At 41.8% G+C, this 23,684-nt stretch overlaps 1 protein-coding gene across 2 annotated transcripts in view; it reads left to right on the top strand.

Moving 5' to 3' along the window:
• DRC11 (dynein regulatory complex subunit 11) overlaps positions 1-23,684 on the top strand; it is a 110,175-nt gene that overhangs the window by 8,725 nt on the left and 77,766 nt on the right. For both annotated transcript variants that reach the window (XM_074595003.1, XM_074595004.1), the window contains exons 2-6: positions 3,794-4,118; positions 7,698-7,811; positions 9,115-9,303; positions 10,037-10,108; positions 21,565-21,752. In XM_074595003.1, the coding sequence (XP_074451104.1) occupies positions 3,794-4,118; positions 7,698-7,811; positions 9,115-9,303; positions 10,037-10,108; positions 21,565-21,752 (888 nt within the window). The remainder of the gene's footprint in view (positions 1-3,793; positions 4,119-7,697; positions 7,812-9,114; positions 9,304-10,036; positions 10,109-21,564; positions 21,753-23,684) is intronic.

Below are 23,684 nucleotides of genomic sequence, written 5' to 3'. Positions count from 1 at the left end.
TTTTAAACATCTCTTTATAACTTGATTAGAAAAACGTATTTCTAAGCTTCACTCTAAATAAACAGATCCGTCTTTATTTTGAGCAATGAAAGCGAGATTCAAACTAGAAGTCGTGCTATGGCAAGAGAGTCATCTTAAGCCCTTGTTCTAGGCTCTGTTTCTACTTTGTGGGAGCAAAGAGAAGATAACATCACTTAGGAGGTAAAGCCTTGACCTTCCCTCCAAGCTGTAGGTTGCCAGAAAGCACTCTGGGGGCTCTGGAGTTAAGTCACTTCATGTGGTTTTTTCCTCATCCCATTACAACATTGCTTATTTTCCCCATAACAGTCCTATTTTGTAGTTGCTATGACAATTTGCAGCATTACTTATACTGCTTTACACATGCAGAGATCGAGACAGGCTTCTTTCTTTTCCAGGATTTAATAATCTTACGCCTTGAGTAGGAAAATTATGCTCAGTCCTGCTGGTTATCTGCACTAATAGGCTAGTTAGATGCTCTAATCCAGTCTAATTCTGATGCGATATCATCCTCGGGCACAGATACAGCTCACAACCTACCCTTTACAGAACAGGATCAAACCTACCAGATGAACCAGTAACAGTAAATAAAAAGCCAGCGCGCTCAAGGCTGCATTGTACTCCCCCTTCGGTGCGTGGAAGCAGTTTTGAGGGATTTTACAACTTAATGCAAAGGGAAACTGAGCAAATAGGCAAAAATTCAAATAGGGACTTAGGGGTCGCATGCTGTCTGATTAACAGGCAAGGAGAGTCTGTCCTGTCCTTTGCTTTTAACACGTAACCTTGAAGACATGCGTTACTCCTTCTGACTCCCTTGAACACGTTTCTCTCCAAAGCTGAAAGGCTCCTTGGGATTATACCAGCTCTGCCAAGTCCTCCAGAAAGGGCTATAAACACCAAGCACATCTGATCCCATTTGGATGCTAGTAAGACCTGAAATGATTATTTTAACCCTGTTTTGGGGAGGGAAAACAAATGGCTGGGCATGTGTCCTCTAGTTTTTAATCAGGGTGAACCAAAGAAACACTCAAATCACATTTCTGCTTGCACTGTCCAATTATCAAGTGTCTGCTCATCCCCATCACATCTAATAAACTGAACCACTAGGGCCAGGTCCCCCCAAGGTGTCAGTCACCCTGACCGCAAGAGGTACACAGGAGCTGCCAGCTCTTCACAGCTGAAAATTTAGCAGTTCTACATCAAACTTTTCCTTCAATACTTCATTTTCCAGTGGGCCCGTCCCTTCTTTTGCCCTCAGTGACGCAGAACATCACTGCTGCAAAAGCTAAAAACATACCATAATATCTGTAGTCTTAACATCTGACCCACAGCAACGTGCTTGCAATCATCTTAATGCTTATCTGATAAACTAATGCTTTATGGAAGCAATTATGTTCCATTATATTGCCTTCATATTAACGTACTCTGAAGGGCTAGAGCACTTTGTCCCCCTCCTCCCTCAAAAAGTCATTCAAAATATAAAAAGAAACTGGATATGAGCTGGCTCAGCAGGAAGAACCACTTGACATTCCTCAGTCAGAGGAGGCAGAAAGGGAGGTTATTGTAAATTGGAGTGGACAATCGTGGAGTCGGTTCTCATCGCGGTACGATGTGTTGTCTCCATGCAATAACCTGCATTCGAAATGCTCTAGCCCGAGGATACCCGCTGTTCGTAAATCAGCGGTACGGTTGTGGGGACAACCTACGGGGCTAGGCTTCCTCAAAGATTTATAACCTCCCGGCTCCCCAATGGTCTGCAAGCGGGCACAGCTAAGTCAGTACAATACCGCCTTGTTTCCTTCTGTGCTGGAAAGCCCCACGAACCTCACACCAGCGTATGTTCTTCCATGTCCTGACTTCAGAGGAAGCGCACAAAACTCCCATTGATCCACCAGCCAGAGCCGTTAGGGTCAAAGCTAATACTGCTCTTGTTTGCCCCAGTCTTCTCCACTCTGCTGCTTTTATTTTGTTTATCTCCTGCACCTGGGTTAATTGCTGCAATTGAGTGATTTGGGTGGTGCAATGGGATGTAAAAGAAGTAGGAAAAAAAGGAAGGGGAAGGACCTGGGTGGGCTGCAGAGGCATTAGGAAAAGCAAGGCCAGCTGCATCCTGCAGAAACTCATATCAGCTGAAAAGTATACTATGCACTTTTAAAAGTTAATGGTGCAAATTCAATGGCAGGGTTCAGATTGTAGGTGTTTTTGCTGACTGCTGCAGGGAGTCCCGGCAGCATCCTGGACCTGCAGCACACACCCGGTGCTCAGGGCGCTTGTGGGCTGGAGTTTGTCCTCTCCACCCCACTGCTGCACAAGCCCTGAGTCATTCTGTACTCCGAGATTGGGAATGATAAGATCAGCTGACAGAGGTCCGATTTAGGCATTTATTATCAAGCATGAGCAACATTAACAGCTGCCCTGTTTTCTTATTAGAATTAATACATAAGCACTCCCTCAATGCTGCTCAGACCAGCAAGAGGTCTGCTCTGAAAGCTCATCTGATGCTGGCAGGGCCTTTTACTGCCTTCATCCTTCTTTGAGAGGCTCTAGGAACAGCAAGCAAGGGCAAGGTTGAGTCTAGATTGCACCATTGAGGCCAGCGGCCTTTATTTCTAGATCTAAGAAACAAGTGTCAGCTTTCCCTGTTACCTCAGCCCACTGTTTCCCCCTCCTTCTAGAAACCTGACAACATGAATCAAGAAACTGTTTTTCTTCCAGCATAACTGAGTCTCAGCGCCAAAGAAATTTCTGAGCTCTGCTGGTAGAGAAGCATTTTCAGAGACGTAAGATTTTTTGACGCCTGTCACTCCCAAGAGAGAGTCTCCACCAGCAAACAGAGGTTACAAAGTAGAACAAGACCTAAAAGGGTTTTTTGCTACCACAGTTGTTAGCACCCTTCAGTGACAAACCTCTTCTCTGAATAGAAACCTCATTGCCCAGAGTCCGTTTCTGGTTCCTTTAGGATGATTTCCCATGATGTTCTGCACTGATCTGCTTTTACCATGAAACACCACTGACAGCCAGTCCACGCTCACATCAGAGCTCCACCTATTCCTACCAAAGCTACCAAGTAAGGAGCAGTATCACTTCTGGAAATGCAGCTGGCCTTAGGTGACATCTTCCATGTCACATGGTCCCCTAGCCACTAGACCAGACATTGAGCAATTGCTTGGAGTGCAGCAGCAGTTGCTTCTATAGAAATAAATTAAATTCTTTTCCTCGCTTCACATCCAAAATAGTGCCCACAGCTACACTTTAGCACTGGTGCCAATATAGCCCTTACCCTACAATTAGCTCTGAGCAATCACGCAGAAAGGCAGAAAAGCAATGCACACTCTAGAAACATCAGCTGGTCCTCATCTCAAACACAGAGAGACCCTCACCCCTCATAAGGGCTTTGGGGGGAAGCATCTTTTCTATTAAACCATCTTCTCAATTAGCACAATTGAATGAAACTCGTGGCGCTGGTGGGGGTTGTAGCTTCAAGCGTTTGAAGGATGCTTCAGGCATATTAAGGATGAAGTTGAAAAGTTTTTAACTTTAAAACTTCCATTAATGAAACAGCATTTTAAGATTCCTATTGTTAAAACAATCAAAAAGAGAATCTTTTGCTAATGGTTTTTGAAATACATTGTAGTTAAAAATCCCTGTATAAATACAATGGCTCACATTTCCAGGGTTGCTTTTTTGAGAAATCCACACACATAGAGCCCTGGCATCGTTGTGTGCTAACTCTTGCTTTCATGTCAGGTTAACATTGTCTCCTCTTTTCAATTAGTACTTACAATAAGATGTGGACAGATGCCCAGAAAGACCTCGACATCCAGCTCCGGAGAGAAAGAGAAGAGTTCCTCCAGCCAGAGAAGGACCGTGTGAAAGCATTCAAGACATTAGCTGTTTCCTACATCAAATACATGCAAATCTTCCGTAACTTGGAGACGGCCCATGACCAACTCCTTCACCAGCAGAAACGGACAGTGATTCGGCAAGTGCTAGAAGGCGTGATTGGCCGGATCCTGGAGATGAAAAAAGAGATGGTGGAGCTGGAGAACTCAGAGTTTCATTACATCGATAATATCCTGGAAGATCTAAAGCTTCTCCCTGTAGGTCTACCTCTATTACGAGCAAATTCATAGAAAGTTTGCCTACCCTGTATTTTAAGGACTGTCACATTTACTTGCAGTCTGTGAAGGTCCACCAAGTAATTATGCTTCCTGCATGTTCACTAGTGTACCGGGCGATCAGTAATTATGGCATTTTTATTAAAAATCAGAGTATATTTGATCTATGATGAGCATTAGATATTGGTCCAAGATTTTAAAAGCTGATCTGCTTGATCAATATGTTGCATTTCTGCATCTCCATAGCAGCACATGCTCTGTGGACCTCTCCCTTGCACATATCTTAAAATGAAGCTATATTAACTTAGACAGCTTCACTGTTAATGACAGCAGTTTTACTCCTCTTCATTTTAGTGTGGGATTAGACAGAAGATGGGCAAGTGATAACAAAGGTACAGTCCACTTCAGTCTGCCCCATGCATCACTGTGAATCAGCCTGGCCTCAGGCCTCTTCCGGAGATTACAAGTAATGCTAAAAGTTGCATAGTCTGGTCTGCTAGTTTGTAGTACTACTAAAATAAGAAATCTGCGACAAGTGTCATATTGTAAAGGAGACAGGAGCTGGGAGCATATTCATCGTCCAGGGTTCAGGTCTGCCTGGTGTAAAAGCAGCCCCCTGACAGAGAGCCCACTGAACCCGAGGGATGTGGCAGTAAGGCAAAGTCTTGAAGCTGTGCTCTAAAAGCAATATGAAAAATTAGCTGCGAAAAAGGTGGTTACTTCTCTCGCAGACAGCTCCACCTATTGTCAAATTTAGGTACCGCTGCTAACAGCTTTTCCAAAGAAAAAAGAGTTGGAGCTTAAATTACTGCTGTTTTCAGGATCCCAGTTATAACGTGAGATAAATTGCCTAATGTCATTAGAGCATCGTTCTGAGATTTGTAAACATGTTTCTGTTTGCAATTGCATGTGTATCTCACTGTGAAAATTTGGGATAGTAATTGCCATGAATTTTCACTAGCTCTTTACCTTCGCCGTTAATCGCGGCAGATTTTAAATAATGTGAGAAGGCATACTGGGGAATATAAACATATCTCCAGGAAAACTGATCCTTAAGTCATCTTTTGAAATCATGAAGCACTGCTGTTCTAATGATGTATCAGTAAATCCACCTGCGGCAAAAAGTTGGCAAGTCTAAAAAACCATGCCTGGCGGCTATTTAAAAAAAAAAAAAAAAAAAGCATAAACTAAAATTCCTGCACCACACCTTAATTTTAAGAAGGCATGACATACCAACCTATTAAAACAAAAAGTTATGAAGACATTCTAGGCTTTTTTTCAAAGAAAATATTATTTTCCATAGTAGACAGAAATACAGATTTCTGGGTTTTTTTTTCCTAAAATAATCACATATTCCCAGTTACAAAAAAATATTACTGGACAGTACTTGACAAATAACTTCTATTTCTTAAAGAATCTGCCCAGATAGGATAGCCCTTTCTTTCACTGTATTATCATGGGCTAAAATTTAGCATGATTGCAGGTAGAGAACACAACAGAGTAGTTTCATTTTATACCTCGTGCAATGATAGTGTGTGCTTTTTACTATGTCACTGTAAGGCCAAGCTTCATCTTTTTTTAGTTCTGTGCTGCCTGTTTTTGTACAGTTGCCTTCCAACACTCAGTCGCTCCATTTCCTGGGGTAATTGTAAAGGTATTTGGATACACAAATCCCATGTAGAGCTGGGAGTGGCTAAAAGGCTGCAAATTTGACTTGAGGGTAAACATCACAAACCTAACTTTTCAGTGCTGGGCCCCAAGAAGAGATTATGAAGAGAAGTAGTCCCCCTACTTCCCACTCCCTCCAGTCCCAGTAGTACAGCTTTGATCAGTAAAAGTCACAGCCCAGAATCACTTGTAACTAAAGCTCAGGTTGGACATCAGGCATACCATCCCTGCCTTGACTGACTCACTGCTGCCTGACAGCTTAAAGGTCTCATCCTGTGCAAAGGTGTCCAGACAAACCGCTTGATTTCTGAAACCTAAAGACAGCCAGATTTGTAATCCATCCTAGAGCGATTTGCACTCTTAAAGTACGATATATAATCATTTCCATCAACAGTCAAGGATGTTAGAAGGTGCAAACAGGGAGCTTAACAAGACAAATACTTAGAAATTTTAGCAGACCGGACCCCTGCATTGATAAAATCACTAGGGATAAACACAGTCCTGCCTGGAAGCTTTCTTATGCTGCTGTAATAGAGATGTCTCGGTCTGCACAGTGTGCAAGCGAGGGAATTAGTAACGAAATCTTTAAGCTGGCAGATCACAGGGGCTGTTTTCATTGGCCACAGCCTTCCTTGCAAATTCTTGCTCTAGGTATTAGAAGGCCTTCGGGCTCGCAAGCAGCACATATACCATGCGCCTGTGTCAAGGCAGGAGCAGTGCTGCTTCTTTACGGCCAGCCCTTTTCTTCTCGGTATCTCTCCACACTAAAGTTGGCGTTGAGGCTGCAAAGGATCGAGTCAAAGATCTCCCTGAGCAGGTCAAAGCCCACCAGTTTCCATAGCAGACAGAACAGAGAGCACTGATAGCGCAGCATCAAGTCTTGTACCTGGCTTAGGCTCCTTGGGCAAATGGATGCGTGTCCATATATAACTGGGGACAAATTATCGTATAACCAGACTGTGCAACTCCTCGTGAGTAGCACAACAGGCTAATTCTACTGCCTGTCTCCACCGGTCCCTCCGGGTGAGCCATTCACTTGAGGAAATACTCTAGATGTTCCTGAAACAGTACATAAGGAACGTGGCACCAGTATGAACCAGACCTATGAAGACACATTCCCCTCCCCAAAGAAATATACTTACCAGTAATTATTCTTGGAGAATTGTCTCCAGTCTTCAATACAATGCGAAGAACAGGTTATGCCACTCCACAGCATGTTAACTTTCGGGGCGTGTTTTTTTGTCTGCCCATCTGTGTCTTTTTTCATTTCTCGACGAGTAAAATTCTACAGGAGAAGAACTGGTAGAAATGTCAATCAGTTACATCTTTTTAACAACGGAAACAAGTAAAGACGGCCACTTCTTATCGTGCCTGATTTTGAGAAGTCACCGAGATACCACAGTCACAGGCAGTGACAGTTTGTCTACCTGTAGAAATAGCTGTAGATGAACAGAACTGTGCTTCGGTTCCTTGTAACGGTTAAGGAAAAATGCAAGAGAACAGACCTATTTTTCATGTTGATTAAAAAAAAAAAAAAACGGGATGATCACACAACCAGAGGTATTCAATTCAGTGGAAATCATGCTCAAATTTCCAGCAACCCTGCCAAATATTTTAACAGTTTGATAATATAATTGAGCTGTTATAAAAAGAAAGATTTCTGGGCTGCCGTGGTTCAGAAACCGGGTTGATTTATTTGTTTTTGTTGAATTAGGCCTTAAGTAATTGCAAAGTAACAGCTCAGCAGCTGTTACAGAGGTCAGATTCCCCAACACTCCAAAATAGTCAACAATCCCAGTCCAATTTTATTGCTTTGTAAAGGTGTTCAATTAGTAACTAATGTGATTTTAACGCAGTTCTAAAAAAGCATCTCATGACTATTTCTTCCTCTAGGAAGAGGTAGAAGTACCTATACCAAGGTATTTCATTAAAGAAAAGCTGGAAGTCCTGCAGCAGAGGGAGAAAATCCTTGATCAGATTTTGCTCGATGCTGGATTGCAAACAGAGGTAAGCATACAGCATACCTATGTAACAGCGTGCCTAACTTTTTAAGTTTATAGCCACACGTCTGAACGCATGAGCCACTGAAGTGAAAAGCATTTTTATAGCAGTTCAGAAGTAAAATTCTGTTTACACATAAGGCACAAATAGAAAGTAAGATTAATTTTTCCTGTGTAACAATATCCAGTCACATCTCGAGTCTGGTTAAGACCGAAATGAATCGACTCTGCTTTATGTGTGTGTGAGAGTGTCAGAGAAAGGGCAGCACTTTGGCCAGGTTTAGTAGGTGCTTTATTGGTCCAGCTAACTCTCATCACATCATTAGTCCTACTGAAATCAAGTCGGGCTTAAGTTTTACTGAACCAGGATTCTGAACCAGGAATGGGCAAAACTCCGAGTTCAGGTCAGCACAACTGTTAGTATTCAGTTGTTTATAACCTCTGAACAGCGACTGCAGTCTCTTCTGTGCAGCTATAGAGCTGCAGCTGCTAGGAGGAGTAGAAAACTGAGTTTTGGCAGAGCAAAAGTCATTACAGAGAAGTACGTGAGCACTCCAGTGAAGACTGTTCTGGATTTGATATACTTTTGACTTTTGGGAAATGGTGCAATGCCTACAAGCAGCCATTGCTAACCTCCCGGAATAAACAACTGTGCCCACACATCTAGCTGACTTGGATTCATAGATGTTATAGCCATAAGAGACAGCCTGCATCAGACCACTTAGTCAAACCGCTGCGCTGTCCCAACCATTGAAATCTCCACCAGTAACTGTGCTGGTGGGGGAAGTCTGTGTATTGATTGATCCAACAAAGCAGTGGTGGGAAGGCTCCAGGGAAAAAAGCCAGCACCAGTCAGTCAGAGGCAGCCTGCGGAGACAGAGCACAGGCTCTCTGCTAGACTACTTCCATGGGCAGCTGCAGTCCTCTTGGCCTCCACAGTAAAGCTCTGGGAAATTCTCTGCTCTTCTTACAGTGTGATGTTGATCTGTGGAGATCCTCTGTTTCAGCACATGATACCTTGAAGCCTTTTTGTTTCCCCACATCAGGTTTTCCTTGTCACACATCAGCGCACCACGTTCACTTTCTTCTAAAGGTCCTCAGAAAAACATCTCTCAAGATACCAAACTTCCAAGATACTGCAAGATAGCACTGAGACAGAAGTCTCTGCTGTTTCAGACAGGGACTTTTTTGCCTTAGAAAGTTTCTGCAAGAAGTTCATTCGTTGTTTCATTTGCTGAGGTAGGCAATTAACAACACACAGAACTCTAATGCTTTGCTTTGTCCATTCCTTTTTGGCCGTGCTGTTGAAGAAACCTGTCAAGGCTATGACATTTGAAGAAGCCATTAAAATAATCCAGGTTGCAGAACGAGCTCGCCAAGGCCGGTGTCGAGCAGCATTCATGAAGCAAATTTACCATGAAAAGAAGAGAGAAAGACAAACTAAGCATGAGGTCCAAACAGGTCCAAGTCCAGATGATGCTGCCACTTGCATTCAAAAGGTGAAATCTCTGATTTAACAACACTTCTGGTAGAAACAAATAACAATGTTTTGTTCAGAAGGACAGCAGTAGACAGAAACACAGCTTATGGGATGGGAAGCGTTGTGAAATGACAGCTTTCAGGGTGTCTAGCAAGGTGAAATACATCATTTAAACCACTTAACAACATGAGACAGGACCCTAGATGCGAGATCAATGGAAGCAGTCCTGCACTGGCGATGTGGGATGACTTTATAACCTACATGTTGTTTTTCCATTCTGATTTTTATGACCTCAGTTGCTCTTTCTGGCATCCCTCTGGAATCCAGTGCATGTCAGGGAATTCATGCCTTTTTCTGTGATCTCCGGGGAAAGAGTTCATTCCATATCTTGTAAAGATAAGAAAGGGAGATCACTGCTAAATTCCAGAAAAAGTCCTTACACATGAATAATTCAGATAATTCAGCCTGAGAACAGGAGCTCGGTCTAAATTTTAAGTCTAAACACCTTTTGAACCCGGCTGATGTTGTATTTAGAAGCTAGATATACCAGTATGAGGGGATAACAGACTTCAGAATGGTTTTTTTTAAAAAAAAAAAAAAAAAAAGTAGCAGATGGCAACCTGTTAAAGAGTAATAGTTTCAATTGTATATTGTGCCTTTCCTTCCTCTATTTGTTTTTTCCTGTGTCTGCCACAGTAAAGGAAGCTGTAACAAGGCCCATTTATCTCATTAGAGTTTTGTTTACAATTCAGGTTTGGCGTGGATACATCCAGCGCAAGAAAACAGAGAAAATGAGAGAAGAGGAGATGATATTTCTGGGGATGGTAAGTAGTGCTGCCTAAAGAATATAAAATGCCACAGTCTGTTTGTTCCTCAGACTTTTGCAATTTAGCAGAAGATGAGAAATTAATTTCTAAGGTTCTTCCTATTTTAAAAGGAGTCCCTAAGGAATACAGAACTACACTGAAATGATAGATGGCACAAAAGTAGCACAATTTGTCTTATGCTGCATGCATGTGTGCTGTATATACATAGCCCAATGCATATGGCAGATGTGGAAACAGGCGGTGTAGAATTTGCCCCAGGTTCTAGGGAATTTGACCCAGGCGTGACAGAGCAAGGAAATTTTATTTTTTTAATTCATAATTCCAAGACGCTTGAGCTGCCTTATTCCCGAAGTAGAATTAAAAGCAGCAAAGTCGTCTTCTCCCACCCCTTTGCAAACCAGTGTGTATGTATGTCAAGAGCAGGGAAAAGGGACATTAAAACTGCCATATTAATAAATCGATATTTCCATAAGTCCACATGGAAAGAAGCAAAATATTCCTCACATCATACTGAAAAAGTACAGGGAAGTGAACAGCTGTCAACAGTCAGTTAGATTGCATGAAGTGAAAGACAAAAATGAAAGCACGCCTTCCAGAAGAAGGGCTGCTTTCCTTCCATAATCGGAGAAGGTACATCTCCTCCCACCGACATCTTCCTTCCTGGCAAGAAGATAAACTCTTTACAGCTGACATTTTCTTTGGCCACCACCAATCCTTTAGGTGCCTTCATTAGGCATTTAATGGGCATCAAGCCTCACAGCTCTCTTCAACTCCAGCTACAGTAGTGCAGCCCTTGCACCAATTTCTAGTAAAGCTGCTCTAAAGCACCGCATTACAGAAACATTCATTGCCGCTCTGTGTTTGGTAGGTTTATTAATACCTCCATGTTCTGCAGTTCTCAAATGATATTTTATAAACTAACCATTTAATTTTGAATTAAAACGTGCTTTCTGCTTCTCCCAGACAATCTGGATGATTTTCTTACCCAGTAAAGGGATTGTCCTTAGCTATGTTACAGGTTTGTGAAAACTAATTGTGCCTATGGCATACACCTGACAAACGTGCATCATCAGTTAAGAGTGATCTTAAAATCTTTTCTTTAGGAAATAACATGTACATTTACCGAAGTTTTGCCATGTTAAACACAGATAACCCCTTACGGATTATTGTCTTTAATTTCTGCTCGTCATTAACAGTAAATGTAGCCAGCATAGCTAAACAGAGCTTTGGGTGATGATTCTGCCTCTGTTTAAGACAAAGAAAATTCCCAGAGTGAACCTGAAATAGTGAATATTTGGGATGTACTGAAAATGAATTAGAAATTATACCTTTAGCAAAACAAAGGATCGTTTCCTACCAAATCCCAAGACATTTTCTGTCGAGTCTTAGAACTAGAGTTTTAGGAAGGAAATCTAAGTCTGGTGTCAGTTATTGGAGGGTTCACAGCCAAGCGCTCTTTTCATGATGGCTGATGGTAGGAGTAACTGATAACTAGGATGTAAATAGCCTAGTTTATGGGGAGGAAATCCATATGATCATAGGGATGAAGGGAATTAAAACCAAACACATGTAGCATATTCGTTCCTGACCTGCATTTAGGAGCAAGAGAATTGATGTTTGCAACTCTGCACTTGGAGTCATTACTCTCTATCAAGTATATAATCAAAGGATGTAGGGGAAAAAATTGGTATCTCTAAATAAAAAAAATCTGTTTGTCTTGCTAGTGTTTTTATATTCCCCATTTGTGGTTCCCTTTTACTTTTCATCCTGCCTTCCCTTCCATGGTCTCCAAAGGAAGCGAGTGGCAAGCAGGCATTGGTTCACACTGATAGATAGGCTGTGAGCTCCAAAGGTCAAGTCCCTTTGATGTATGATCATGTCAGCCCTCTAAAAAATGACCACAGATCTTCATGTGTAAATATGTTGAATTTGCTTTTCTAATGCTGCACGACTTAGATAAATTAGAAGACCTAGCCATCCATTACTCCAAGTCCATCCCAAAGGAGACTTGGCTTTTACTGCAATAAATATAATTTCTCTTACGATTATAGGTATTTTAAAAATGTCTATGTTATTTTCATATGAAGACTGCTTTGCGAAAAGAGTTAGGCCATTTGAAGTCTGAATAATGTGGGGTTTTTTGAAAAATTCCGTTATGTTGGCCTAAAAAAATATGGAAGTATGTGCAACAAAGACCAGGAATTGTCCAGTCTTTTACTTAATCCAGTATTATTTTCTTTACTGTCTGCTTACTTCAGAAAAATTTATATATCTTTTCTGGAATTTGATTCTGTTTCATCTTTTGCTTGATGACAGAGTAGAAGCCTATGTTCCAGAGATTTTTCTTGGCTCAAAAATAAAGGCTCGTTATTATTATTATTATTTATTAAAGCTTAATTGCAGAAACAGCATGATTCCCTCAGCACATGTTTTTCTAAATCTCCAATAAATCACAATTTGTAATACCGCTTTAATTTGTAAAGAGAAGCGAGCCTCACTAAGAGCACATATATCTTGATAACTGTATCCTGGCCTGTTTCCTGATCTTCCTCACATTGCTGCCACAATGCTGTTTACCACCGGCTCCAGCGTGACCACCAGAACCAACGTTCCAGGCATAGTTCTGTGTTTAAGCCACACCGACCACACTGGTGTTGCCGAAAAAAAAAAAAAAGAAAGAAAAATCACATTAATTTGTCTTGAAAACATGCATGTACAGCCCAAACAAACCTGTCTCTTCTTGCTCCGACTATTTTACCGTTACAGCCCAATTATAATGTACCATCTTTCCAGTTTTTAAACTGGTGCATAATTCCACTTGTCTGTTTCTGACGTTTACAAGTTCCCTGTCATTAAACACCACAGTTAGAGGCTGTGTGAACAGGTTTTTGGCAACTGCTTTGTCTCAGGGTGGTGCAAAACAGCCCAAGTCTAATAATGGATCCACACTCATTGCTCTTACCAGCAGACTCTCCTAACAGGGTAGAGCCCGCAGGAAGTTATGCTTAAAATCTCAGAACACAGGCTACTGGCAAGAGGAAAAGCCGTTTTTACATAAAATGTTAGGATAAACAGTTTGCAATCAGACTGATTTATGGAAGGGTAGGCAAGAGCCTAGGAACAAGGAATACAAAAAGAAAAGGCAAAATCCATCCCAATTTAGGGGCTCAGCCTACTGTTGAAACTTTGAGGCAGGAGTATTATGAAGTCCTGGACATCCCCTTGCTCATGTTTTCTCTTAACGAGCCCAAGTAATCAATCCCATTGGAGCCAAGCGCTCTCCATGCCTAAGCAATTTATAGGGCTGAGCCCTGTATGCTTTGGACATGTACACACGTAAATGCCTTCTTGTCTCACGGATACATGTATTGATTTACAGTTACACACCCCTAACACTCTTCTATTCCATATTTTCAGCCCTTACCAAAGAGCAAGTGGCACAAAACATGCTGATCTATGATTTTCTCATATAATATTTCCACCATTCTTCCTTATTCTGTATCCTTTTCACATGAAAGGATATATGCGGTTTTAAATAAAAAGCTCTTCTCTCCTTCTTACCTCTTTTAAACATACCCTAATTTAGGCATGTTGTCTCGGATAATGCTTTTATTTATATCTGAGAAAACAGTCTGGCAAACATTCCTTGTTCTTTGAATTCCTGATAAATATAATTCATTTCATCCAGTCAGGAAAAAAAAAAAATTAGCATTTCCCAGAATAGCCTTCTGTGTAAACATTATAGGTTATGGCTAAATAAATATTATATGGGAATTAACAAACCACAAAATCCATAAGTAAGTGAAATTTAAAATATTTCTTCGGCTCTTGAAAGTGGTTAATTACAGTAGTGGTACACACCAGGCCTGTTTTTATCAAGCATAAGATTAAAATGACTTTTGTTTTACGTACAGCCTAAATGACGTTTAGATGTCAGCACAAAGTTATAGGTTATTTCACCCAGCATCCATATACATCTAAACAGCGATATCTAATCTGTCCTGTTTTCCATAGAAATCTTAAACTTGCTTATTCTTGAAATAGACACTGGGAAGCGAGAAGCCTGCTAAATAATTCGGCTTTCATTGGCTGGAGTCACACTAACAATGCCTTTCAGAGTCCAAAACGCATTTGCCATTTTTAGCAGAAGCTTGACATCATGCCCAGGTATAATATTGGAAATAAACATAACCAATATTATATAAACTTATATGGTCATGAATATAAATGTTTTCTTCACTTCAAATGTTCTTTCTCTTATCTTATTAAAAAGTTTGCATGTCAATATTTATATATATGTAGATACATAATATAAATCTATAAAACAGCCATTTTCAATATTTTTCTAACAAGGCCTCTTACTACAAATGCTTTGTTTGAGTGCATATGACAATTACTTTAATTGGCAAAGCCATTGAAGTGAATCATATAGTAGGGAAGCTTTAATGAATGCAATATATTTTGCTTAGTTGTTCCTTTTTTGTGCCTAATTTAGCGATTCAGCCATATAATTGATGTGGCTATCACCATTTGTGTACCATGGAACCTATACGAATACAATCTGCGTAAGAGAAGAGACCTCTTAAAAATACATTCTTCCTGCAGCCAGAGAAAAGTACATCGAGGAAATGAGAAAGCAAGGGCATAGCTAACTCCTATATTAAACTTTCAAAGAGAATTTGGATCACTGTTTAAAATTCAGTGGAATAATAGTCATGAGTAAAGAACAGGACCTCAGTTACTTAAGTGGTAAATTCCTTTATTCTACTAGTAAGGAGTTACTTGGCTGTGTAGTCTAAACTTTAAAAAAAAAAAAAAAAAAGAAAGAAAAAAAACCTCACTTTCACTCCTTGTGAAAATAAGTGACCACCAAAAATACTTACTTTGCTTACAAAATAAAGCCCTTCAGAGAAGCAAACTATACTGTTTCTGAAAGTAAGCAATCTACAGCAAAATGCTACGCAACCAGTATGTCTATTGACACATTACAATTTAGGACAATCTTGTCTGTAGCAGAACACGCACCGAAGAAGTCCCATAAAACCATTCAGTGTGTGTTTCAGCTGTGCTGTTTCAGGTCTAAGCAAAGAAGCTGTCCTAAATTAAGTACCCGTAATAAAAGCTGCAGTAAATCTACCTTTCAGGCATAATACGAACGTTAGCCTTAAAACGCCAAGTAAAAATGAAATGCGTTTATTTCATTGAAATGAAGACTATCTTTCCTTGTAAGCGTAGTCGTAATGGAACAATTGAAGAGCAGTTAGTTCCACAGCGTGGGGCCTCCTATATGTAGAACTGTAGCCTTAAGCATGCTCAGCCAGCCTGCACACCTCTAAGTGTTTTATAATGAACAATAAAGCAGTCTGCGTCGGAAAGAGCTGTTGAGCTGACTAAGCAGAAAGGCAGGCTTTTCAAGCTAGGAAAGAGCAATCCGTGCAATCGAGTTCCTATGTCGAAAAGGGAAAACGTACAGAGACTTCCATGGCGTTGGCTTACCGGGGAGGTGGAGGCAACTCCTTCCTTCCTTCTGCTGGTGGGTCTTCCGCTGTCACGAAACCTAAATTCCCTTTGGGGAGGGCAGGGGGAGGAGGAGTAAAGAACAGAAGACTCAAACAGTGCTCTCATCAGCGTACTTCTGACTGATGAGTTGGAATAAAATTCTCTTTTAGACAAATGTCCATTTTGCCTTATTAATTTAAACAAGGATTTTAAAGACAAAGCCCATCAAGCATTAGATAAGCATTTTAAGTTAATGGACCATGTAGTCCTATTTTCCCACAAACTCAGGAATCTTCATGTTGTGTCCTATTTTTACAGCAACATCAATTATTAATATGTATACTTTTGCTGACAGAGGACCACACTAAAAATGTGAGTTTCGTTATCCAGTTCTGGGTCATTAACTGTGAAAAGCTTGTAAATATAATGGTTTATTCACATGGGAAGCCTTCATTAAGATGCATTATTTTACAACTGATGGGGCAGCATTGCATTATCAAGTTCACTGTCTCCATCTAATATTTGTAATTTGTTTCTAAATGAGTTGCTGTTTGTAGGGCAAGTTAACAAATTTGAATTTCACGTGGCCAAAGAAATTTCTTAAAGATGGGAAAATGCTTCTCCCCCCAAGGAAAAGCTATTTATTAGCGTCTTACTGTAGAATGCCTCCCTTTGATTCAGAAGCAGAAACATTAGCGGCGCTGAGAGAAGTCATGTTAGAAATAAATTGGCTTTTGTCTTCCTTAACGTGCACATTAAGTATAGGGGGCTATAAAAGCAGCAGTCATCATATCGTCTCAGCGTAACTCTTTGGAGCTCCAGAACAAACATGTGGACACATGGAAAGTTGATCCGCAATCCTGGAAGGCACAGGTCAAAGGCTGGCCACCAGGGAGGTGTTCGAAACCAACCTCTCACACTGTCTGTCTGTCTCGGCAACCTTTCTACTATTTCACTACCTATTTTCTCTTGTGTTGTCGGGTGACCAAAGTTCAGACTTACTTTGTTCTGAAGTCTACTCCTTGACAAGAGAGCACAAACTCCACCTGGGCTGTCATATAGGCTCTGTCCCTGTTTGAAGACCCAAGAGTGCTTGAAGATTAATCTGAGATGCCAGGTTTTGCAGTTGCCTCCTCGCTGCAAAGGCAGGGTTAGGAATGGCTTGAACTCTGAAGCTGGTGAGGTTTAGGATGACATATACTTTTATGTTTAGGACAAGAACACTGGAGAAAATAAAGCAAATTAACACACTGGCTTTCTTAAATTGCAAAGCTAGAAGCAGCACTATTCTCTAATCCGGATTACCTTTGCTCTTCAAAGCTGCCTTCTTTTTTTTTTCCTAGAGGTGTTGCAGTAGTCTAAAAGAATTCATACCATCCATTGTGTGCCTGAGAATTCCATTTTCTTTCCTCAGTTGGAGTCTTTTTTTCTTTTTTATTTGACAAAAGAAGAAAAGCATTTTCTATGAAAATGCATCAGAAATGCACAGCAAATGGTAGGGAACTAACACTGACGGCCAAAACAATGGCACAATTACATCATCTGGACATTTTGGTGTATCTCTTCAGCACCTCCTGCTGCTGAAGCATCTATTTTTGGGGTAAGTTGCTAAATTCACTTCCACACTCAAATTTTACATAGTTCATCTTCTTATTCCATACCTGTACTTTACCAACCGATTCCTTTCCTTAATCATTCATACCCTTAAATACGCTTGGATTAGTTCTTACAGACCAGGGAAGCAGTTTTTAAGATAGCCTCCATTTTACTTAGCCTGTGTACACCTAAGTTCTTTTGATGTTTCCTCATCCCTGCTTTTCCTCAAGTTCAATTTCTTTTTTTTGACATAACTGCATCGATTTCAGAGTAACAGAATGGAAAGCCGGCCCAAGTTGTACATCCACCCATACTGTTTTACTGAGACAACCATAGCATGATTTCCTCACTGTCGTTCACCGCTTGCCACCTCCTCCTCCTCCTCCTCCGCCTGAACAGAAGCCAGCCTTCAGTTCCTGACACACATTGGCCTCCTGGTCTTCACTCATAAACAGGACACGATGCGTATGTTCCACATTAGTCGGCCACGAATCCTTCAGGACTCATTTATCACAGCCAGCTCTGCTCTTTGTTTCGCGTTCTCCCTCGCCCATCGGAGCTGGAGCCTGTTATTGCCAAAGTTTGCACTACAGGAGGAGCCCCTGGTTTGGCAACTGTCCGTCCACCACCAGGCTGGCTTCAAAGGATGTCATTTGTTATTAACGTATCTCTCTGCTGCTCATCACAACAGCTTACCTGGCAGCGCCGACTCCCGCTCAGATAAATTATCTTTTTGTACCTGCCATGTCCATCCATCTTTTGGGCTCCTCTCCAACACCTACCCTCCTCCCCAGCTTATCTGGCCATCTAGGTGTGAGCCAGCCCTGCTTTCCCAGTGATGGAAGCAGTCAGGCAACAGCACATCTCACATCAGCAACGGCTTTTTCTTTCATGTAAATAAACCCTTTTCCACGTACCTTATTTTAGAAAATATTAATATTAAAATATTAATCCCATTAAAATATTAATGAGCATACAGTCTTACCATCTTTCCCTTCCTCTTTCATTCCTTTCTTTAGGGGGTTAGCGAAGGGGGGTAACTGGACTCTCATTGGTAGAAGTGGCTCCTGTTTCTTTTGTTTTCTTGCAGTAGAACACTCTTTGGAAAAAAAAAAAAAAGGGAAAAAAAGGTCAAAATACAACAGACCTTCTTTTCATAAGCTGTTCTACAAGGTTATGTTTGTATGTCAGCCTTAGGGCTTTGCGTGCAGCTCATAGACTAGTATCAGCAGGTATATTGGTAACTGTATGATGCTCAGAACGGTAGCTGCACAAATATTTACTCAGGGCTCGGCTGGATTTTGCAGACCAGAGCACGTTCTGTAGCCCTGTTGTCATCAGCACCTGAGCCACCTGGTTTAGAGCTACCTGGGCTGTGTCCACACCACTTTCACAACTCCAGACTTGAGGGTAGATATGGTCTGTATTAATTCACTTAGAGATAAGAATTTTCTGCTTATGGGCTTGCTCACGTGGGCATGTTCTTTCCAGTTCAAATAGTTCTTACCTCATCTGGCTTTGGTACTGATGAGATACACGCTGGTATATCACGGCGATGAGTTGCTGGTCATCAAACGCTCCCTTGGGGCTCAGTGGAGAGCAGTTCAGAGGGGAAGCTGAGCAGAGGAAAGGTTCAGAGACGGCAAAGAGGAGCTCTCCTGTCTGCTGCTGCAGGGGCCATCCTGCTCTCCATGTTGTTCTGGTCCCACACCTGCCCACCCCTTCCCTTGCTATGGCTCTGGGCCTCAGTTGCCTCCTTGGCTGGCTTGCGGACCTCGTTACACTGAGAGAGAATTAACCCAGGGGAGATAAAAGGGATTATTTTCCGCTTCTTAGAGAGCTGTACTGGTTCACCACATTGTCAGGTGAGTGCCAGAGACTGTGCAGGAGAAGGGAGGAACCACACGTCCAGCAGTTAGGGCAGAGGGGGAACTGCCCCTTCCCAGCACCAAAAGCTGTTCATCTGGTGAGCCATCTCATGGCATTTCACCCTTAAATGTTTAGATGTGTGCTGTAGAGGAGGCTATCTTTCTCCATCGGCTGCAAATTAGCATCACTAAAGCTGGAGATATCATTGTGCCGAGGCTTGACTATTGCTTCTGTCACTGCCCAAAGGAGACAGGATGGGAGAACTGCTGCCCACCCAGCAAGACACCATCAGCATTCACCGCAGCTACCTCTGCTCATGGAAATACTCATTCGGTCCCTTTCTTCTGCTCCCAGATTTCTTTCCCTTATCTTCTCACCTATCTTCAGCAAGAAATGTTGGAAAACATGTTTCTAAATGAAACAGCCCTTCCCCTGGCGAGGACCTAGTTAAGAAATCTCGTAGGTTGTCCTCTCAGTGGCTGTTCAGGCTGTGCTATGGCAGTACACAAAGACATGGAAGAGCCATGCTAGCTCTAGCTGGCTCGTCTCTTCGTAAGCAGCCCTGCTCCCCATACCTCTAGGCAGCAGCACTCCGATGGGAACTTCTCAGAAAAGCGATCCCTTGAGCATCGTTGTAGTGAAGCAAAAGTTGAGTGGGAAACCGCCCGAGGGAAGCGGGTCTTGTTTCTGGATCTCAGTCTGGGAAGCAAGCCTCGTGGGTCCTCCTCGGGGTTCCACGTGAGCCCAGAGAAAGCATCATCACATCTGGCTATTCTGAGGTTCGTTTCGTATTAGTAAGGCAGACAGCGGTGAAATCCAGGTGAAATACAAATAAATAGCATTAATATTAGTCATGCCGTACTTAAAAATATGTGCTGGTGAAGAATTGGAAACGCTTCAGGGGAAACTGAAACATGAGTGAAGGTAACATCTCAGGGGGAAAGGCAACATTTTGGGTCAGATATTCAGGAAGAGAGCACGTCCAGCCGCCTTTTGAAAGCACGCTGCTCTTCTTATTTCCTCCTGAATATTTTCTCACTGGTGGCCTTGACCAATTCCTTTTGCATACTGCGAGTCACACATGGCAGATGCGGGGAAGGCAGTAAATTGCGTTCCTGAACAGGGCCTCTGCACTTACTTTGGATACCGTGCAGTCCCGCTGTGTGCTTTCTGAAACCAAATTTGCTTGGCACTTGTGAGTGATTTTTGGAACCTGGTGGAAGCATGGAAAAACACCGAATAACAGCTCTTAAATATAAGCTGGCCAGACCTTTGGTCGAAGCTTTTTTGTCTTTGTGGGAGACCTCTGGAATTAGGACTTGGAGCACACTAGAAAATACGTCACCGGAGCAAGGAGAACGTATTACTAAATTATTCTGAGATGTGCCGGTTTAAGCACAATTTCTGTACGTTCTGAAGGTGGAAGGACAGAGCGGAATAGTACTGGCCTTTTTCCTAGGCTTGTATTCACATGTGCTGCCACCTATATGTCAGATAGGCACTAACTTCGAAGAGTATAACACCATACCACAAAAACAGATAATCAAATTTTCTCCTGTTCTCCATTCTTAAATTTGACATACGCTATCAGATAATACAATCACTACTTCTCAAGGATGTGGAGAATATTTTGTTCGAGAATTTCAAAAAAACCACAGCTAATTTACAAGTTAATTTTTAAAATATACTTTTCTCTACACTTAGGAGGTAGTAGTAGCTCGTAAAACACCGGGAACATCTTAACTTTATCAGCCGTTGCAAGCTAAAAAATGCAAAGTTTCAGACCACCCACACAGATGGTATTTTTCATGCTTCTGTATTTGCATACCAGAAAGACTTTCATTTTTCTCTCTCAAAGTACACATGTAAAATCAATCACAAAGCAGAAATCACTGTAAGACTTTAAACCGTCTTGCCAAGGTTATCAAATCATGGGAAACTTGGGGAGCTATGATTTTTATTGCACTGTTTGGGGGTTTGTTTATTCTTTTTTTTGCTGCTGTTGTTCCTCGAGGGAAGTCAATTTCCTAAAGGAATATGACCAGCTGCAACAAAATACCAGGAAACCACTGACCAAGTAGTGCATATAAAAATTTAAGTGAACAAATTAAAAACAATACTGGCTAATTAAAAAGTACCAATGGGAAGTCCAAACATTTGAAAATTCAATTAAAAAATCTCTGGCACCCTTCTGACATGGATAAAGTTGGCATTTGCAGAACAGCAGCTTTCTCACCTGTCTCATTGAGATCCCAGGATCCCACGCTGGAAGGGTTGTTTTTGTACATTGCAATGTTGTTAATTAATACTGAAACACTAACAATAGACCATTGTGTGCATCCAGGCACTTTTTATGAGCACAGGGTTTTTTTTCCTGGCTTCCTGCAAATAAATTAAGGCTTAAGCTTGGATTCACTGTCAACCTGGCATTCCAGTTTATATTAAGTTTCTTTTAATTTGTACCTTTTGTTTTCTCCTCTTGTTTTCAGAGCCTACCTCCTCATTTAAGGGCAACGAGTATTTCGCAGATGCACACTGGGCAAGTAAATGCCCTGCAAGGTGAGGTCCCGGCAAGACACGAGGAGGTATCCATCAAGGACAAGCTGAGAGAAACAGAGGGACGCGATATCAAGGAAACTCTCCAAGATCAGATCGGGCAGTGTTTCATCGAGTGCCGGTGAGCAGAGATAAGCACTTGCCCCTCAGTAAGTCCGTTTGCCCCAAGGAGCCTGATTTTGCAGTTCTTACGAATTGCAAAAATCCATTTTACAGTGGTGATGCCAGTCCCAGCTGCAGAACCAGCTCTGCACCAGTTGCAGAACTAAGGTCCTGAGCAGCAGGACTCCTAAACGGGGGGGGGAAACCAGAATAGTACATCGCTCCTTGCACAGTCCAGCAGGGCTCAGAGGTCACCTTGAACAACTGACTGCGGAATCAGGTCCACAGACACTGAAGTGGAGATACGTTCAGATTGCATGTTAGCTTGGGGTTTGGCTTTATCCTTATAAGAGGCATACTTAAAGTTTAGGAACAGTGACTTTTTTTGTCCCTGTCTGAATGCATAAGGTTTAAAGAGAGAGAACGCAATCTTCCGTGAGGTAGAAGTATAATTATTTGCTGTAGCAAATCACATCACGTCACTGGTACTGCAGTCCAGGTGCCTGCTGCTGGTGTTATCCAGCAGCTGATATGAATCTGAAGCGCTTGAGGCCTGACCTTCAAGACGCTCCCCTAAATGTCATTTCACTTAAGCAGTGCTGCCGATCTCAGTAAAACGTGACGTCTCAGCACAGTTGAGCACATACTTAACATGTTTTTAAAATCAGTCTGACACCTATAGTTCTTTCAGGAAGTTTACTTTAGCTGAAGACATTTTGAGACTGGCAGTTTTAGTAGGGCAATACTGTCAAGCCTTGTACTAAGGAATATAGACTGGTTTTATGATATAGGTAATTTTTTCCAGGATTTACCCCATCCAGTGGGTTTGTATGGAAAAGTAAATTGGGAAGCAGCACTCAAAAGTTCCAGGATTTAGCAGCAAGGTTTGAGCTGCTCTGCAGAAAACTGCTCTGCAAAAACAATTCCAGTGGTTTTGTGCCTTGAGCTGCTCAGTGGTGTTACAGGGCTCACGTTTGTCTGGTGGACTAGTGTCACGTCCATTAATCGTTCAGTCTTTTTTCAGCGTGCTGGACCTGCCTTCAGCATGCAGTTTCCATTTGGAAATACAAATGCATTGTGATGAAGTCCTGCTCTATTTATTCCCTGACTACTTTAATCGGGTTTTGGTAGCTATATGACAGTGTAGTGTTTGTTAAAAAAAAAAAAAAAAAAAAGCAACCATAAAAATAGCAGTCTCACAGGTCTACCACGATCTGTTTCTCTTCTTTCTTGTACTTTTGCGTCTTATAACCACTCAAGACTCTGGTCTATTTTTACCCCATCTAGCTCTCCTTTAGAAAAAACTGCTGGTTTTACAAACCTCGGTTATTACAAAGCACTTCCCCGTTCCCTAAATCAACCCCGTTCCTAGGGCCGGGGCTGCACACTTCTTGAGCTGCCATTTCCTGCCGCTCCCCGCAACTCCCAGCGTGTTCAGAGGTACAGAAAGATCTTGTTTCCTTTGCTTAATATTACTCATCTAACAGTAATTCTCTAACATAGGTCAATCGTGTCCAATTAACTTGGCTCTAGAGCTTGAGGAGAACTAGCTGAAATACTGTGTGAACCAATAATGATGTTTCTTTAGGAGATTAGCAGAGAACAGTCAATTTCCTAGAGAATAAGGCTGAGCCATAAACCTCTTCAAAGACAGTTACGAGATATTATTAAAAGTAAAATCCATTCCACGGAGACGCTTAACAGCAGAGCCAACCAAGAGCCTGACCAAGCCAACGCATCATTTGGAGGAAGCCAAAGCCATCGTTCGATCAAGGGAGTTGGAGAGGAATGGCTGAACAAGCAGTTCATCAAAACCCTTGCTACCTAATGTATAAGCAACCTCGGTCTCACGTATCTATGAAACGCTCTGCAGATGTAAGGTGGAGTGTAAGTGCTGAGCTTTCTTATTCAGTTGCCCTTACAAGTGAAATGGGACCTTGTTGCTACGTTT

The sequence above is a fragment of the Larus michahellis genome, chromosome 7, assembly GCF_964199755.1.
Source record: "Larus michahellis chromosome 7, bLarMic1.1, whole genome shotgun sequence".
In the NCBI taxonomy this organism is placed as follows: Eukaryota; Metazoa; Chordata; class Aves; order Charadriiformes; family Laridae; genus Larus; species Larus michahellis.
This window is presented reverse-complemented; position numbering and strand designations above follow the sequence as displayed.